Source organism: Glycine soja, chromosome 19 (assembly GCF_004193775.1).
Source record: "Glycine soja cultivar W05 chromosome 19, ASM419377v2, whole genome shotgun sequence".
NCBI classification, from domain to species: domain Eukaryota; kingdom Viridiplantae; phylum Streptophyta; class Magnoliopsida; order Fabales; family Fabaceae; genus Glycine; species Glycine soja.
Genome location: NC_041020.1, coordinates 45,535,264 through 45,550,618, shown reverse-complemented (window position 1 = coordinate 45,550,618; position 15,355 = coordinate 45,535,264). Strand labels below are relative to the sequence as shown.

At 30.1% G+C, this 15,355-nt stretch overlaps 1 protein-coding gene across 2 annotated transcripts; it reads left to right on the top strand.

The window, feature by feature from the left end:
• The first annotated feature begins 9,713 nt into the window (after positions 1-9,713).
• On the top strand, positions 9,714-15,101 carry LOC114400698 (cytokinin riboside 5'-monophosphate phosphoribohydrolase LOG7-like). Of its 2 annotated transcripts, none has more exons than XM_028363284.1 (7): positions 9,714-9,963; positions 11,169-11,266; positions 12,182-12,212; positions 12,330-12,429; positions 12,585-12,655; positions 14,280-14,423; positions 14,628-15,101. In XM_028363284.1, the coding sequence occupies exons 1-7, from the start codon at positions 9,856-9,858 to the stop codon at positions 14,712-14,714; spliced, it is 639 nt and encodes a 212-aa protein (XP_028219085.1). In that variant the 5' UTR covers positions 9,714-9,855; the 3' UTR covers positions 14,715-15,101. The 2 variants fall into 2 exon arrangements, with proteins under 2 accessions (XP_028219085.1, XP_028219084.1); XM_028363283.1 differs by having other exon boundaries at positions 14,625-15,101.
• Positions 15,102-15,355: the final 254 nt, after the last annotated feature.

The following is a 15,355-nucleotide window of genomic DNA, read 5'->3' as shown; positions in this document are numbered from 1 at the left end:
AAAATAATGTATATCACTCATCAAAATAATTATTTAAGTATTTTTTTATTTTATTTTCATAAGATTTGCATCATAGATACCATCTCATATTAGAGACTTGTACGACAAATAGAATTTTATGCATTAATGAGTTTTCCTATCTGCATATCTGTTATCTTCGAGGTGCTTGTAGCCTACTGTAGTAATTGTTTGCTTCCGACTATCTCTTTGCTAGTAGGTCCTAATTAAGGTTTAACTCTTCTAAAATAGTAATACTCCAACCACTACTTCAAAGTATTGCCAAAAGAGCTTTAGGAACAATTTGGGAATTCAACGACTAGGATTCCATTAATAAGAGTAGTGTACATACAGAGATCAAATATTTTGGACAAAGCCAGATTTAGAAAGATTGGTCATGTAGCTATAAAACCTGGCCCGAATATATAATATTATGTCTTTTTTCCAATTATTTAAGTCCTTATTGTAAGAGGGTTATCATTGATTTACATTATTATTTAGGGGGGGGAGGGCCAAAATTAAAAGACTAACAAATGTGATTTGTTAATTACCTATTTGGTCAGGAAGTCAGCCAAAAACCTAGGATGATCCAAAATTGAAGAGTTTAGATCCTTTTATACATATATATTATCAATGTGTGGAGGTACTCCAATACTACCATCTGGCCATCTGCGACCAAGTCTAACAATAAATCAAAACTTATGATCAAGTTTCATCCTTTATAACACCCCGCCCCCCCAACGTAAGTAATAAAATATATAAAAAGTGATTTAGTTTAACCAAAAGTAGAAGTAAAAAAGTAATAAGAATTATGTTCGTATTGAGAAGTATATAGAATATTTTAAAATTAAAAACTAATGTATAAAAAGGAAAAACCGGCCTCATTTCCAACTTGCTACACATATAGGTGAATGACGAAGCTTGACAAAAAAAATTGAAGGGCAAAATAATTAAATTTATAATGTATAGATTAAATATAATAATTTTAATAATGTAAGTTTTTATGGGTTATTTCAAGCATTTAATAATACTATTTAAGTATTGTTTTTTTTTCTCATTTAATGTTTATGATATGAGTGTATTTCTGTACTTTATAAATAGCACTCTTTAGGTTTTTTGACTTTTTTTTATCCTTGAATGCTACTGCATTAAAAAAATAGAGAATTTTTCTTTTGTTTTTTAAAAAATTGCAAGGTGTATTAAGTTTTTTTATACAAAACAAAATTTTCTACTTTTGTACCAAAAAAATAGAAAAGAAATATAAGAATACGCAGAAGGTATTAAAGTTTTCTATGGATTTTTCGAAGAACTTAAGGAAATAACCATACGAAATTTTCAGATATTTCTTAAAGAAAACTAAAAAATAATTTGCATGAAAAAAGCACAAGAAAATTTCACATGCAAGAAAAATATGATAAAAGTTAAGTGAAGCCACATGGACACGCCATATATAGCTCATGGTACATGCGAATTGCGAGGAATGAGTAGCGCCCACAATTACAAAGCAATGCAAAACTAACAAACACCACATGAATGAACTGGTGCCTGCCATCAACAGTTGCAGTGATGTAAATCTTAGCATTTAAATTCAGGCTTGTAAATTCAACCTCACTTCTGGTGTAATTTTACATTCTGACTCAAGTGCAGGAAGTAATTTGAGAGGTGCAAAAAATAATTGCCTTAACGTTGTTGTTATAGTCATATAGGTCTCTCATTCTCCCACACCACGAGTTCTTACATGTAAATTAGAGTCTTAAATTTAGACTAAATATCCAATTTATTTTTTGAATTTGTAATACAATAACAGTTGGATCTCTAAATTATAAAAGAATAAAATTATGCTTCTCAATTTGTAAAATGTGTAACGAATTTGTCACACCACCCATTTTCACCATTAAAGGAAACGTCAAACTTACATATATTGGTGGACGTATTTGATAGATAACATTTTATTAGGGGTGCTTGTTAATTTGGATATACTAAATTGTCATAAAAAATTTGAAACGACTAATTTGTAAATTTGGCATTTTACCAGCAGCTGCCACTCTCTGTCGCCCTAGAGATCCATTCAGTTATCTTCACTTTCTTGCTTCATGAATTCTTATTTATAACAAAATAAACAATCAGCAATTCTTTCATTCGGATTCAAAATTTACCAATGAATTCATCGATGCAGATTCAAAACATGCAATTCTTAACATAACATCCATCAATTTCCTAAGGTGATTTTCAATCCAAGATGATTCAAAATTTGGTAAGACAGCAAGCTTTGCAGTCACATGGTTCCTCTTCTCGTCCTCGTCATCACGAATCAAACCACGCTCTTGGCTCTCGTGTCAGCGCGAAGCTGCTTCATGATGTCCCACGGCGGTTGATGATGCTTCCAATCTTGCGAACGGGGCAGAGATAACAGAAGATGATGTCCTCGGCGGTGGGGTTGCACCACTTGTTTTTAATTGGTGCCAGCGTCGGAATCGGAGTGGGTATGCCATAGAAACTGCCGTCACAGAAGCGGTGATCATCGTATGAACGAGATATGTACACGCTTGTCGGAGCAAAAGTTCAGCGGCAACAAGAGCATGGCGGTGGTGGTTGAAGCGTGGCGGCGGGAGTAAAGAGAGGAAGGAGGAGATGTTTCCGAACAAATTTGTCCTCCGAAATACACAAAACAAAATTTGAATTCTTAAATCTGACCAACAGTGCCACGGACAATTGTCATACATTTTACAAATTGAAAGATAAAATTTTATTTTTCATAATTTAATCATCACCAAATTCAAGAACCAGATATTTACCTGTTACATCACATGAAATCTCTTACTAAAGTCTAACAATGTTTAGTTGGAGAGAAGTAGATAAAGATACTCCCCATGAAAGAAGAGAAATTTTACGAATTCTGTTTTGTTTAATTTAAAAAATGAGAGAAAGGGGGGAGGAAGAAAATGAGAGATTAGGATTTATTTTATTATTATTATTTTCTTATTAATACTTATAAAAGCATAACAGTATATTATTATTATGTTTCCCTTTCATCCTTTACTAATCAAATAAGAAAATTTTCTCCTTCAACCAAATCATATAAGAAAATCTTCTCCTCCCTTTATCTCCACTTTCAAACAAAGGTCATATGTGCTGGGGAAGCCACTGTCTGTGGACCAGTGAATGGTATGAAAGAAAATCATGCTATCAGTTGTCTTTGGACCAAAAAAAATAAAAACTCATATTAGTTATCTTAAATTCTTAATCTGCAGTTTCAGACTTCAGATGACCACTTTGTGGAGTGACTGATTAGTAGCGATTTACCACAGCTCAAAAATAAATAAAATTAAGAGCCACCACCAAAATTTATTTTATTCCTTTAAATTTCAGTAAGTATTTTCTTAGTCTTAAAAAAAATATTTTTATTAGTTCGTTAAATTTTTGAAAAACTAATTTTTAGTCTCTCATTCTTTGCATTAACGATATCACAATTTGTTACGATTTTTTCATCATCAAAATATATTTTTTTAATTTAATTCCGTTAAAAATAATTTGTGGCAATTTAAAATAGATAAAATATGTACAAAATAGAACCACCAAACCTTACGAGTCAAATATTTTCATGATTTAAAATCACCAAAAATAATTTTTCAAAATAAATAAATAAATAAATTTTTTCAGTTAAAAAATATTACAAATTATAAAATTACATTGAATAAAGAAGGACTAAAAGTAATTTTAAAAAAACATTACAAATTATGAAATCATGAATACATTAAATAAAGAAGGACTAAAAATAAATTTTCAAAAATTTGAAACTCTACTCAAAATAAATTATTTTTTTAAGAACTAGAAAAGTAATTTTTTAAATTTATAGGATTAAAAATATAGTATTAGCCGTAAGTTGGGTGGAAAGTGGGCCTATCCTTGTTGTCTAGTCTTCTCGGAACGGCTTGGGGACACCTACCATTTTTGCTGGTACACCCAACATTTTTTCAAAATATTAAAAATGGGTATTTTTTTTATTACAAATAGCATATTAGTTTTTGTATTTTTGGAGCGCCTTCTTTTTTTCTCCATAAAATCGCACTCCCTTATTCTAACTTGCTTCCATTAGCATTCTTTTATGAGTGTTTGTTGTCGTCGGTGGTGCACGTGTATTATTTCCAGATATATGGTGAAATTTGATGGTTTTTCGTGGTCGAAAAAAAAATGCATATTAAAAAAATTCAAAACATATGAATTGATAATCTGTATGTCCATACGGATTGTCAATCCATATGTTTTGAATTTTTATAAAAATATAAATTTTATACATTATTTTATTTACAAAATTTGATAATGAAATAAATTTGATATTTAAATGGATGTTATATTTAGATGTTTATTACAATAATTAATAGTTAAATAAATTTGATATGTAATTGAATGATGCATTTGGATGTTTATTATAGTGATTAAAAATTAAATAAATATGATATTTAATTGAATGATGTATTTAGATGTTTATTACAATAATTAAATAAATTTGGTATTTTTTTATATATAAATTTTTATTAAAACTATGATTTTTATTTATAATTTATATATGTAAACAAATTAATTATTAGATAAAAATTAATTATCACATAATTTATTATGTAAATTTATATGTATATTAAATATATATATTAAAAAAATTAATATTATATATAATAATATTAATTATTTTATAATATAATTAGTTAGATAGTTCTGTGGGAATATCACAACAATAGGCGTACTTGTCTCAATTTTTTTGGTTGACTTTTACTTATTTATGTGGTTGTCTTTTAGTAGATAGTGCAGAGAAGAGAAAGAAAGAAAAAACAAATATTTATCCTTCTGTTATTTGAACCGATAAAAGAATTAAATTTAAATAAATAGAAGAAAAAAAGAGAAGATAATCTTTTGAAAAGTTGTTTTTACGAATATTTTCCTTTTTTTAAAAAAATTCTATTATCAAGCAATAAAACATCATTTTCCATATTATACTTTTTTTTTCCTTGAATCAAACATAATATTGGTCCATTAACAAGGCAGGAGCAAAACTTGAAGAGGGATTCAGGTTCAGGGTGGGCGCTGGTGATGTCAGTATTTGGTATGATCAGTGGGGTCCAAATGATATAGCTGGTGGACGGGTAGGCCAAATTAATATACATGATGTTAGCCTTACTTTGAAGGAGCATGGCAGTGGGAGCGAATTTCTACGCCTATCCCAGTGGAGTTGAAGAGGGAGATCTCAGCACTCACTTTGAACGACACTGTGCCAGACTTAATCATACCAAAACTGCTTATTGGTGGCTCACAAGCGCTAGTTCAACTCATGGTGCTACTGCAGTAAACGGAACTTGGATGTGGTCTCTCCAACATATACAGCGACTTTAGTGTGGTACAGAAAGTGTTCTCACAGCAACCTCGTGATGTGCGATGGCTCTACCCCACTGTTGGTTATGTCAAACTCAACACGAATGAGAGCTCAGCAGGGAACCAAGGTATATCAGGCTTTGGAGGGGTTATTCAAGATTCTAATGCATGTTGGGTTGTAGGCTATGCCGGGCCATGTGCCATGACTATGAACACAATTGCGGAACTGAAGGCATTTTATCATGGTCTCGAGATAGCATGTTCAAGAGGAATTATAAATCTGATCTGTGAATCAGACTCGATGATATCTACTGGTGTTTCTTTTACACACCCAAGTGCAGCGTTAGTTGCCAAGATTCAAGCTTTCAAAGTTAAGGATTGGAAGCTAATATTCCAACACACACTCAGAGAGGGAAATTTCGTGGCAGACAATCTCGCCAAGAAAGGGGCTCATCTGGATCAATTGTCGATTATGAATGTTTGTCCTAATGCTCTGCACAACCTTTGTTTTGCAGATGCCATAGGAGTGTCTACTGTTAGATTACACTAAGCTCTTCTTTGTCTTTTATTTCCCACATATAAAAAAAAACATAATTTTGTTCATTTTATTTTAAAATTTGATAACATTAATTTTAAACTGTTAAATGCAACTGAGAAGTGTATCTAAATTAATCTCCATCGTAAATTTATATTAAAATACGTGTTTGATAAAATAAATCGTTAATTAAAAAGTTAAAAAATTTACTAAATAAAATTTAATAAGTTTTTTTTTTCTGAAATGAAGGGGTCATAGCCCAACAACCGAACTACCTAACAGAAGTTGCATTAGCACCATCAGTTAGGGGTAGATAAATAGGTTCAGGTCCATGGATTGACCTATGGGGTTTGTGGTCCGCACGGGTAGTGTATCGATTTTTTTAAACAGTTTATGATTATGTAATATTTTTGAGTTCGCTCTGCTTAATCCGCATACTATGCAGGTTTGACCCATGGGATCCATGGGTTGCTTGTAAGCCTGCTTAATCCATGGTTTGAGAATCCCACCAACTATAGCACCTTAAGAATCCCGCTTAATCTAAATCTTTCAAGCATCTAAATTACAACTTTGGCTTCCAAATCGACATTTAGTATTGGCTCACAGGTGCTTAACAAATATCAAACTAGGCTTCTTGGTGACAATGTGCAAGCCTTGATATGTACTAAAAATTGGTTACTAGGATTTGATGAGCAAGATAAATAATATGTAATAATTGTTATCTTTTAATCACTTAACTTGAGTTAATTCTAATATTTATTATCGTTTTGAGTTTTAGGAAAAGAATATGAAGATGTGGAGATGGAGAAGGCTCAAGCTACTTCAAATATAAAATCATTTGTTATTGGAGATGTTTAAGTTTCATATTTTAAATTTATTGTTTGGATTTTCTTTTGTTAAAATATTATTCATTTTATTGATGTAATTGACTAATTATTAATATTTTATTTACATTTGTGTTGAACTTAATTTGATTATGTTGCATTTTTATTGAAATTAAAATTCTTTTAAAATTAGGTCTACGGATCAGCCCATTTGACCCACGGGACGGACCAATTTATTAGGTCCATATAAGAATGCGGGACGGACTAGTTTGATCCGCTACCAATACAGACTTATGCAGACGAGCCTTATGCAGAACAGACCGACCCGTTTATCCACCCCTAACATCAGTCATGGGAAGGTTCTTTATGAAAATTAATCTTTGCGAAAGTTATAAACACATTCAACATTCAATCATATTTGAATTTGATATTTTTAGTCAAATCATCACATTCTGATTAAATTGTGCTGGATTAAGTTCCGACAGATTTATATTTTACATATATAGTTGACAACATGGTATTTATGTATTTTTCTAAAAGCTTGACAATTTGTTTCAAGGTTTCTGAATCCTAAAACTATACCCGAAAGAACGTGCATTCACACGTGACATGCATGCTGAATACACTACATCCTCGGCTGTTTCATGATAATTTTATTTTTACGTGACCTAATTAATTTTAGGATTAATTAAGTTTTTAATCCCTTAATTTTTTTAATTCTAATTTTTAGTCCCTCAAAATTTTTTATATAATTTTTACTCCTAAAAAAAGATTTTGTTATAACTTATTCAATTTGTGAAATTATAGTAATACTTGAGGCAATGCATTAAAATAACCATGCCCGTAATTACTTAATTAATAAAGTTTAAGGTAATGTCTATTTAAATTCCAATTAAATATATTCAGGTGAGTCTTATTTTAACACATCTATTAGCCAAACAGTCATCAGACAGGCAAAACAAATGTTAGAAATAATTGTGTAAATGAAATAACATTATTCATTCACTTCATTAATTGTTTCGGTTCGAATAAAATATAATATTTAAATTTAAATTCCTCTTATTTTAGAGGATTTTTATTTTAATCGATGTCGCATAGGTAATATCAAATCTACTTTTCAACTCGTTAGCTCTTTTATTACTTAATAGTAAGAAATTGTGATGTTGGAGACTAAAATGAAAAAAAAAATATACAAATCAATAAGTAAATAAGAGAATTAAAATGAAAAAGAAAAAACGCATAATTTTATATAAGGCTAAAAATGTATTTAAGTTTTTACTTTAAATAATATAAAATACTGATGACTTTGTTTCTTTTTATTGCTTGATTTAAAAGATAACATGTATTTTTCTTTATCATGTTATATATGTGAAGAAAGCAACTTTAATTTCTCATTTTATGAATTATATTCCATCCTTGCATATTGCATCAAAATGCTGAAATGAGAATGATTATGTATTCACCGCCGTTTGGTTTTTGTTCCTGATAAGGATGTGAGTGTAGGGATTAATATTTTGCACTTGGTTGGGAAATAATGCTTGTAATGGTTATATATTTCAGCTTTGTTATAGAAGGGTGGGGTATGGTTATATAACTGCTATGAAGGATGGGGTACGGTTATATAACCTTTTGGTACTCCTTGTATCCTTTAATAATAATCTTTTGCTGATTAAAAAAATCATGCAGAACACTCACAACTAAGTAACAATTTAGCAATCCTAATTAAACTTATAGAGACAAAAAAACATAAAATACATATATAGAAATCATACTCTTCCTATTACAAAGAAACCTACATGTGGATATGCGCGTATAAGAACATGGTAATTGCCTCTAACAAAAAAAAAGGTAATTGCCCATATCTATAAACATTTTAATTTTAATTGTGTAAAATATTAAAATAATTTTATTTATAATTATAGAAATTTTTTTTTTAAAAAAATATTAGAATAAAAAATTACAGTGTGTTTTAAAATATTTTTAGGCTTTTTTTAAATATTCACAAATACCCACAAATGTTAAAAAAATACATGGGAGAAGCCCCCAAAGGAACATTGTTGTTCTTCTCTTGTCAGTGTCTTTTTTTTTTTTTTTCTTGACTTGTCTTATTTGCATCTACAACAATCAAACTTCAGATATTTGGATTCAAATTTTATTGGAACCAAAATATTAATGATAAAGATAACATATATATTGATAAATGTAAAATTTGTTTAGAGAATTCCAAGTTTTAAATATTTTAATTTTAAAATAAAACAGAATCAATGAAGATGAAATTAAATTAGTTTTTAATTTAATTTTTAAAGATAAAAAAATAGTTTAAACTTTTTATTTTTAATTATAAAAATAACTTATCAATTCCTTCACCCTATTTAAAGAGTGACATACTTTATTATTTACCAAAAAAAAGAGTGACATGCTATCTTTGTCACTATTTACTTGTTACCATATTCATTATCATTATTATTAATTAACTCCTATTTTGTCGTCACTATATATTATTATGATTGTTATGCACTTTTTTTGTCATTGTTTCAAAACTATCAATATATATCATTAATAATATTATTGTTACCATTATTTGTCACCAGTAAACAATTAAGTCCAAATAAGGAATGGTGATTAATTTGAGTGGTTGAGATTTCAAATATGAAAATAAAAACCACAAGATATTGAAACTAAAATTTATAAAAATTAAAAATGGTTTTTAATTTTTAAAATTTTAAATTAACAGATAAATATAAATATTTTTAATGAAATTAGAAAAAATGAAAGGGGTATTTTTATTATTATGCTTTATGTTAAAAAACATAACATGTGATTTTTTAATATTATATATATATATATATATATATTTTAAAAATAGTTATATTTTTTTATAACTTTAATTATATAAATTAAAAGGAGCATGCATGTAATTTTGATATAATATTTTTATTATTGTATAAATTAATGATTGGGCGAAGGAGTTGGGATGTGAGTTTGAGGGAGCAGGGTATATGTAATGTGTATGTGTATGTAACCTATATCCACATCAAAATACATTAAACAAATAGTCACCTTCTTCTCATTCTCAACCCTCTTTTCTTTGCTCCCTCTCTCTCGGTTGTAGCCGAGACCTCACACCAACGACAAATGGAAGAGACCAATTCCAGATTCAAGAGGATTTGCGTCTTCTGTGGGAGCAGTTCAGGGAAGAAACCTACATATCAAGAAGCTGCTGTTCAACTTGGCAGGGAGCTGGTAACATATATACCCAGTTTTTTCTTTTTTCCATTTATTTGTTTCATTACAATTTTAATTCTATTGCTACACTACACCATGTATACATATGCAAGAGGCCAGTTTTATTTTTCAGCAAAAAGACACGTTTCGTTTTTCTCCGTTTATTAAATTCCGTTTTCTTTTCTTGCCTCATTTGTTTTAATTTATCTGTTTTTGAAAAGCGAATGAATTCAAATCTAGAATCGATTATTGATGGACCATTGAATCTGAACCCCGGAGAATTTTGGGTTCCATGGTACTTTATTTGGTATCATATCGATTAATTAGATTGAATGATCTTTTTCCTTTTTCTCCTGCCTCTTTTTGTCCCTTCAACCGCAATGCTCTATGAAGTTTCCTTAAATGTGTACCATAACCAAACCTTTTTCCCTCTATGATTCATTTTGATTAATTTCTCACTCTGGAGTTCCACACTTGTTCCTCCGGATCCTCTTCTTATTTTCTTTTATTTTTTGAAGTAAAAAATAATAACAAAACAATCTCTCGAGTGGCAACTCGTGCTTATGATTGTTGAGGAATGAGTGGATGGTTTAGGGTTTAAGTTTGGCATGAGAGAGAGAAAGGCGCACACGCAGAGAGATTGCTATTGGATGATGCTAGCTGTAATCTCGCTGTCAGTTATGCAGCATTATTGCATGATCTTTTGTTTCACCCTACTACTATACTGTTTTTTACAACGCTAAAAAATGTTTCTAACTTTCTATCTTTATATGTAAATAAATAAATAAACACCCAGAAACACATACTACAGTATATACTTAGATTCTATTTTTTTTAGGAACCAAACGTGCTTCCTAGGTATCATTACTCTATGAAAGCGTGTTATCAGCCTTTGGCATTCCCCACAAGTTTCCATGACCGAACCTAGCTCCATGATTTTTCCATATGCCCTAATTCTCACCTAAATGTGGTACCATTCCTTGCTTTAACTAAAATATATAGTAGTAAAATAAAAATTCGCATGTATTGTTACCCCTTTGGTTATTCCCTCCACTAAAAGGTTATAATAAAATCAATTATTTTTGCCATGTCCAAACAGTTGGTTTAGTTTTTTATTTTTTGGTGAATACATTTAGTTTGGTTAATTTGTTTGTTTAATTGTGTTTTCATGACGAGTGTTGTGACACGCGTCTACATGGTTTGGTTTTCGATGTGTTTTGAAGGTGGAAAGACGGATTGATTTGGTCTATGGAGGTGGTAGCGTGGGGCTGATGGGCCTCGTTTCTCAGGCAGTTCATGATGGTGGGCGCCATGTTCTAGGGTTTGTTCTCACACACTCCCCATTCTCTGTTGTGCATGTAATTTATATAATAGGCCACCTTAATCATTTTTGCTGAGCCTTATTGGTTTTTTACTTATGAACTTCGATGTTTCGTACTACTATTGGCTCACGCGTGTTTCCCATGTTTTGTGACAAATGGGTAGCAATCCATAACATCACTGGATCAAATGCTTGCAATGTGGGACATTATTTTCTTAATCAAATTAAGGTTCCGAATGTAGGTTGAAAGGGAGCATCTTGGATCGAAATAATAGTAAAAAATTCACAGTGATTAATAGTATATATTGGGCCTTCTGCACCATTGTTGGGATTTTAAAATGGAAAAAAGAAAAATAGAAAAATGTGACCTTTACCGTTAGTTAGAAGCTTCTTGGGAAGCTTTGCTCTATTGGATAAAGTTGAATCCCTTTTTTGGCCCTTCCAGAAAGGGACGGAAGAACGTAAGTTTTTGCGCAACAATTGGAGCCAACATTACGGTGTTTTCTTTCTTTCATTTCATATATTTTTTCTTGCATTTCGAAGAAAATATTGATTCCTCGTTCCACATTCAATTAGTTTACAATCGTTCTCTTATATATCTTGTAAATCAAAATGGTTAAGTTTCCATTTTGTTCTTTTAAATATATATTAAAGAGTAAATAATACATATATAGATATTGTAAAATAATTTTGGTCTTTTATTTACACTATAGTCTAATTACAAATTAACATATAATAAATTTATTAAAATTTATACTAAGTATTTATTTAAATCACATCGAATGATAATTTATGATTGATTAGTGCATGTCTATTAAATTCAAATATCTATATATCAATATATCATTCACCAAATAAAAATAAAAATAAAAAACTAAAATCTATCTAGTTCTGACCATGGGCTTGTTTGTACAGGGTTATCCCAACAAGTCTTATGCCAAGAGAGGTACATATACGTCCCCGTGTCAAAAATTATTTTTCAGTTCATCACTATATGGTGATAGCATTAATTAGTTAATTTAAAGTTCAAACAAAAATTCATAGTTATATGTTGCAAATGCAGATAACAGGTGATCCTATTGGGGAAGTGAGAGCCGTATCTAGTATGCACCAAAGGAAAGCCGAGATGGCCCGTCAAGCCGATGCCTTTATTGCCCTCCCTGGTAAGATTTTGTTCTTAATCACTCATATATATATATGAGATCACATATATAATTAACAAAAACAGAAGAGAATCTTAAATAATTATCACATGAAAGGGGACATTTGTTCTTTGAGCAACACATAGAGCTTGTTCTTATTTTTCAACAATTAACAGGAGGATATGGAACCCTTGAAGAATTGCTGGAAGTCATTACATGGGCGCAGCTTGGGATCCACAGCAAACCCGTAAGCTCTACTCCTCAATTTTAATGCCATGTTAGACAATTTACCCATGAATCAATAATTCTAGTTACAAACTGTTAACAAAATAATTTCCCTACCCTCTGGTATTATCTTTTAAAATAATACATTTTTCATAATAAAATCAGTATTCATTAAAATATATTTTTTATTAGAAGATTTAAAAAAATAATTATAAATTAACTGATGTTTAAGTAAGATACTGAAAATAACATTATTATTTTAAAAAATAAGTTTTTTTTTTATTTTTAAAAATATAAAGATTTTAATATAAAATGAAACTCCTGGTCAATTCTGGATATTCCCTCCGTCTTTTTTTTTTGCCTTTTAAAGTGCTTATAAACTAAATTTCTTTTAAAGTCATGCATATATTTTAATTATAAAACTATTAATTATATATTATTATGAAAAAGTATTTTTTTAAAAAAACAATCTCAATTTGAAATATAATTGTGAATTCATTGAAGTAGTCTCTAACACTTTGAAATACAATTCTGGATATTGTTACAAATATTAATACTTTCTTATTATTTAATTAAAGTGACAAATGTTTGAAGACATTAAAATATTGAAATAAACATAGATTATGAGACAGGTGGAGTAGTCTCTAACACGTATATACATAAATTTATTAAAAATAAACCATGAGACTTATTAGATTTGAATGTGACTCACATGACTTTTTTTTATTTTCAATGGATTTAGATAATAATAAACAGTGTATAACTATCATTTCTCATTCTTTTAATACTTCATAAAGAGAATATTAAATTAAGAAATTAAATAATTTAATATCTTGAAAATATTATAAATATTTAATGTTTTCTTTTAGTAGGAATTAATAAAAACAAATATTGTAGAAGGGCTTAAAGTAATTTTATATGTGGCTGATATAGAATAATAGAAACCTATATATGGGAGAGAGGCCCGAAAGATGGGAAAATAAAATATTATAATAGAATCCATGCCTTTTGACATGGAACAAACGATCTTCATTAACGTATATATTGTGAGTTTGTGACTCTGGATTAAATTCTACCGCCCACAATGTATAAAGTATAAACTAATCAAACCCCATTATTATATAATGTTGTTTTTGCCTTTGGTTATTCGTACAGCATTCGCCTTAATTAACTTGTTTTGACACTGTTATTGTACGTATAATCAGTTGTCATGTTACTGGATACTAATATATTCTTGGCTGATTAGCCAAGTTGATCGGATATGACTCGGTGAAATAGGAGAATGCTTCAACAACTTCAAATTGGGATCCATAATATTCGATGTTACTTAGAATACTAATATATTCTATATACAATATAAATATGTTTAACAACCAGGAAGCTTCAATACATACAGAATCCGGTAAATGTGGGCTATTTAATTCGAATTCACATGAGAGAATAGTCTCGGATTTTGCTTAGTTAATCATTGTCACTCTACAATATTTGAAGGTTCTCCGTTTGAATGGGAGTAAAGTATGCGATTAACCACCTAATTAAAATAGATGAATTAAGATTGAAGAACAAACGCAAAACAAATTAAAGTTCGTGGTCAATGAAGGTTGCTAGTAACATAGTGTTTATTTGTCAATTTTTATGAGATGCAGGTGGGCCTGTTGAATGTGGATGGATTTTACAATTCCTTGTTGTCGTTCATTGACAAAGCCGTTGATGAAGGCTTTATATCCCCTACGGCACGTCGCATTATCGTGTCAGCACCCACAGCCAAACAATTGATGCTAGAGCTAGAGGTGTGTAAATTAATATATAAATATAAATTTTTCAATGTTTGTGGTTCAAGGACGATGATTCATTTCCTTTGAACAAAGCGAAATTAAGTTGATGCATATGGCATGAATACTTCTAGTTAATACAAGTTGCTAAATCAAGTTGTTTTAGATATTCGATTTCTTTGCTTGTACTTGATTATATCGTTAAATATTTTATGGTAGCAGGAACATGTTCCTGAGCAAGATGAGTTTGCGTCCAAGTTGGTGTGGGAAGAAAGACTTTACGTGACTGAATCAGAAGTTGCCATGTGATGAATCCTCTTTGTGGACGATTTATATATGATCCACGGTTTTTTAAGTTTTTACATTTATAGCATATTTTGGGTACATAGGATTAGGACTCATCCATCATATACGGGCATAGGAACCGTACGGTAGAAGTCAATACATTTTTTTTTTTTGCCAACCTTTTTGGTAAAGCTCCCAGTGTACGGAAACGAGGGTGGTTCAAAATGTGGAAAATCCTAATTGAAATTTATGTTTCAATTGCCTTGGCAACGATGATCCGAATTATTCACGGCAACCTTTGTACTTCAGGATTTTTTTTTTCCTGTTAGTTCAGTCTTGTCTCTTTGAACCAACCATTACTTTTAGATAAATTCTTTAATAACAACCTGGTCAAAATTGCCAGTCGAAAAACACTAGAGAATATGTGCTCTTTAATCAATATGTAACCATCTAACTCCTTCAAGGGACAAAGGAAGATATATATACCTCCAGTATGTTATTGAGTTATTCCTTCAAGGGACAAAGGAAGATATATATACAAGTCGGGTCGTTATGGTCTTATTTATCGAAGGGTCTTGCTAACCGGTGAGAGTAGTGGGTAAGAAATTAAAAAAAAAATATTTAATGGAAAAATGATAAAAGAATGCAAAACATATCATGAACAA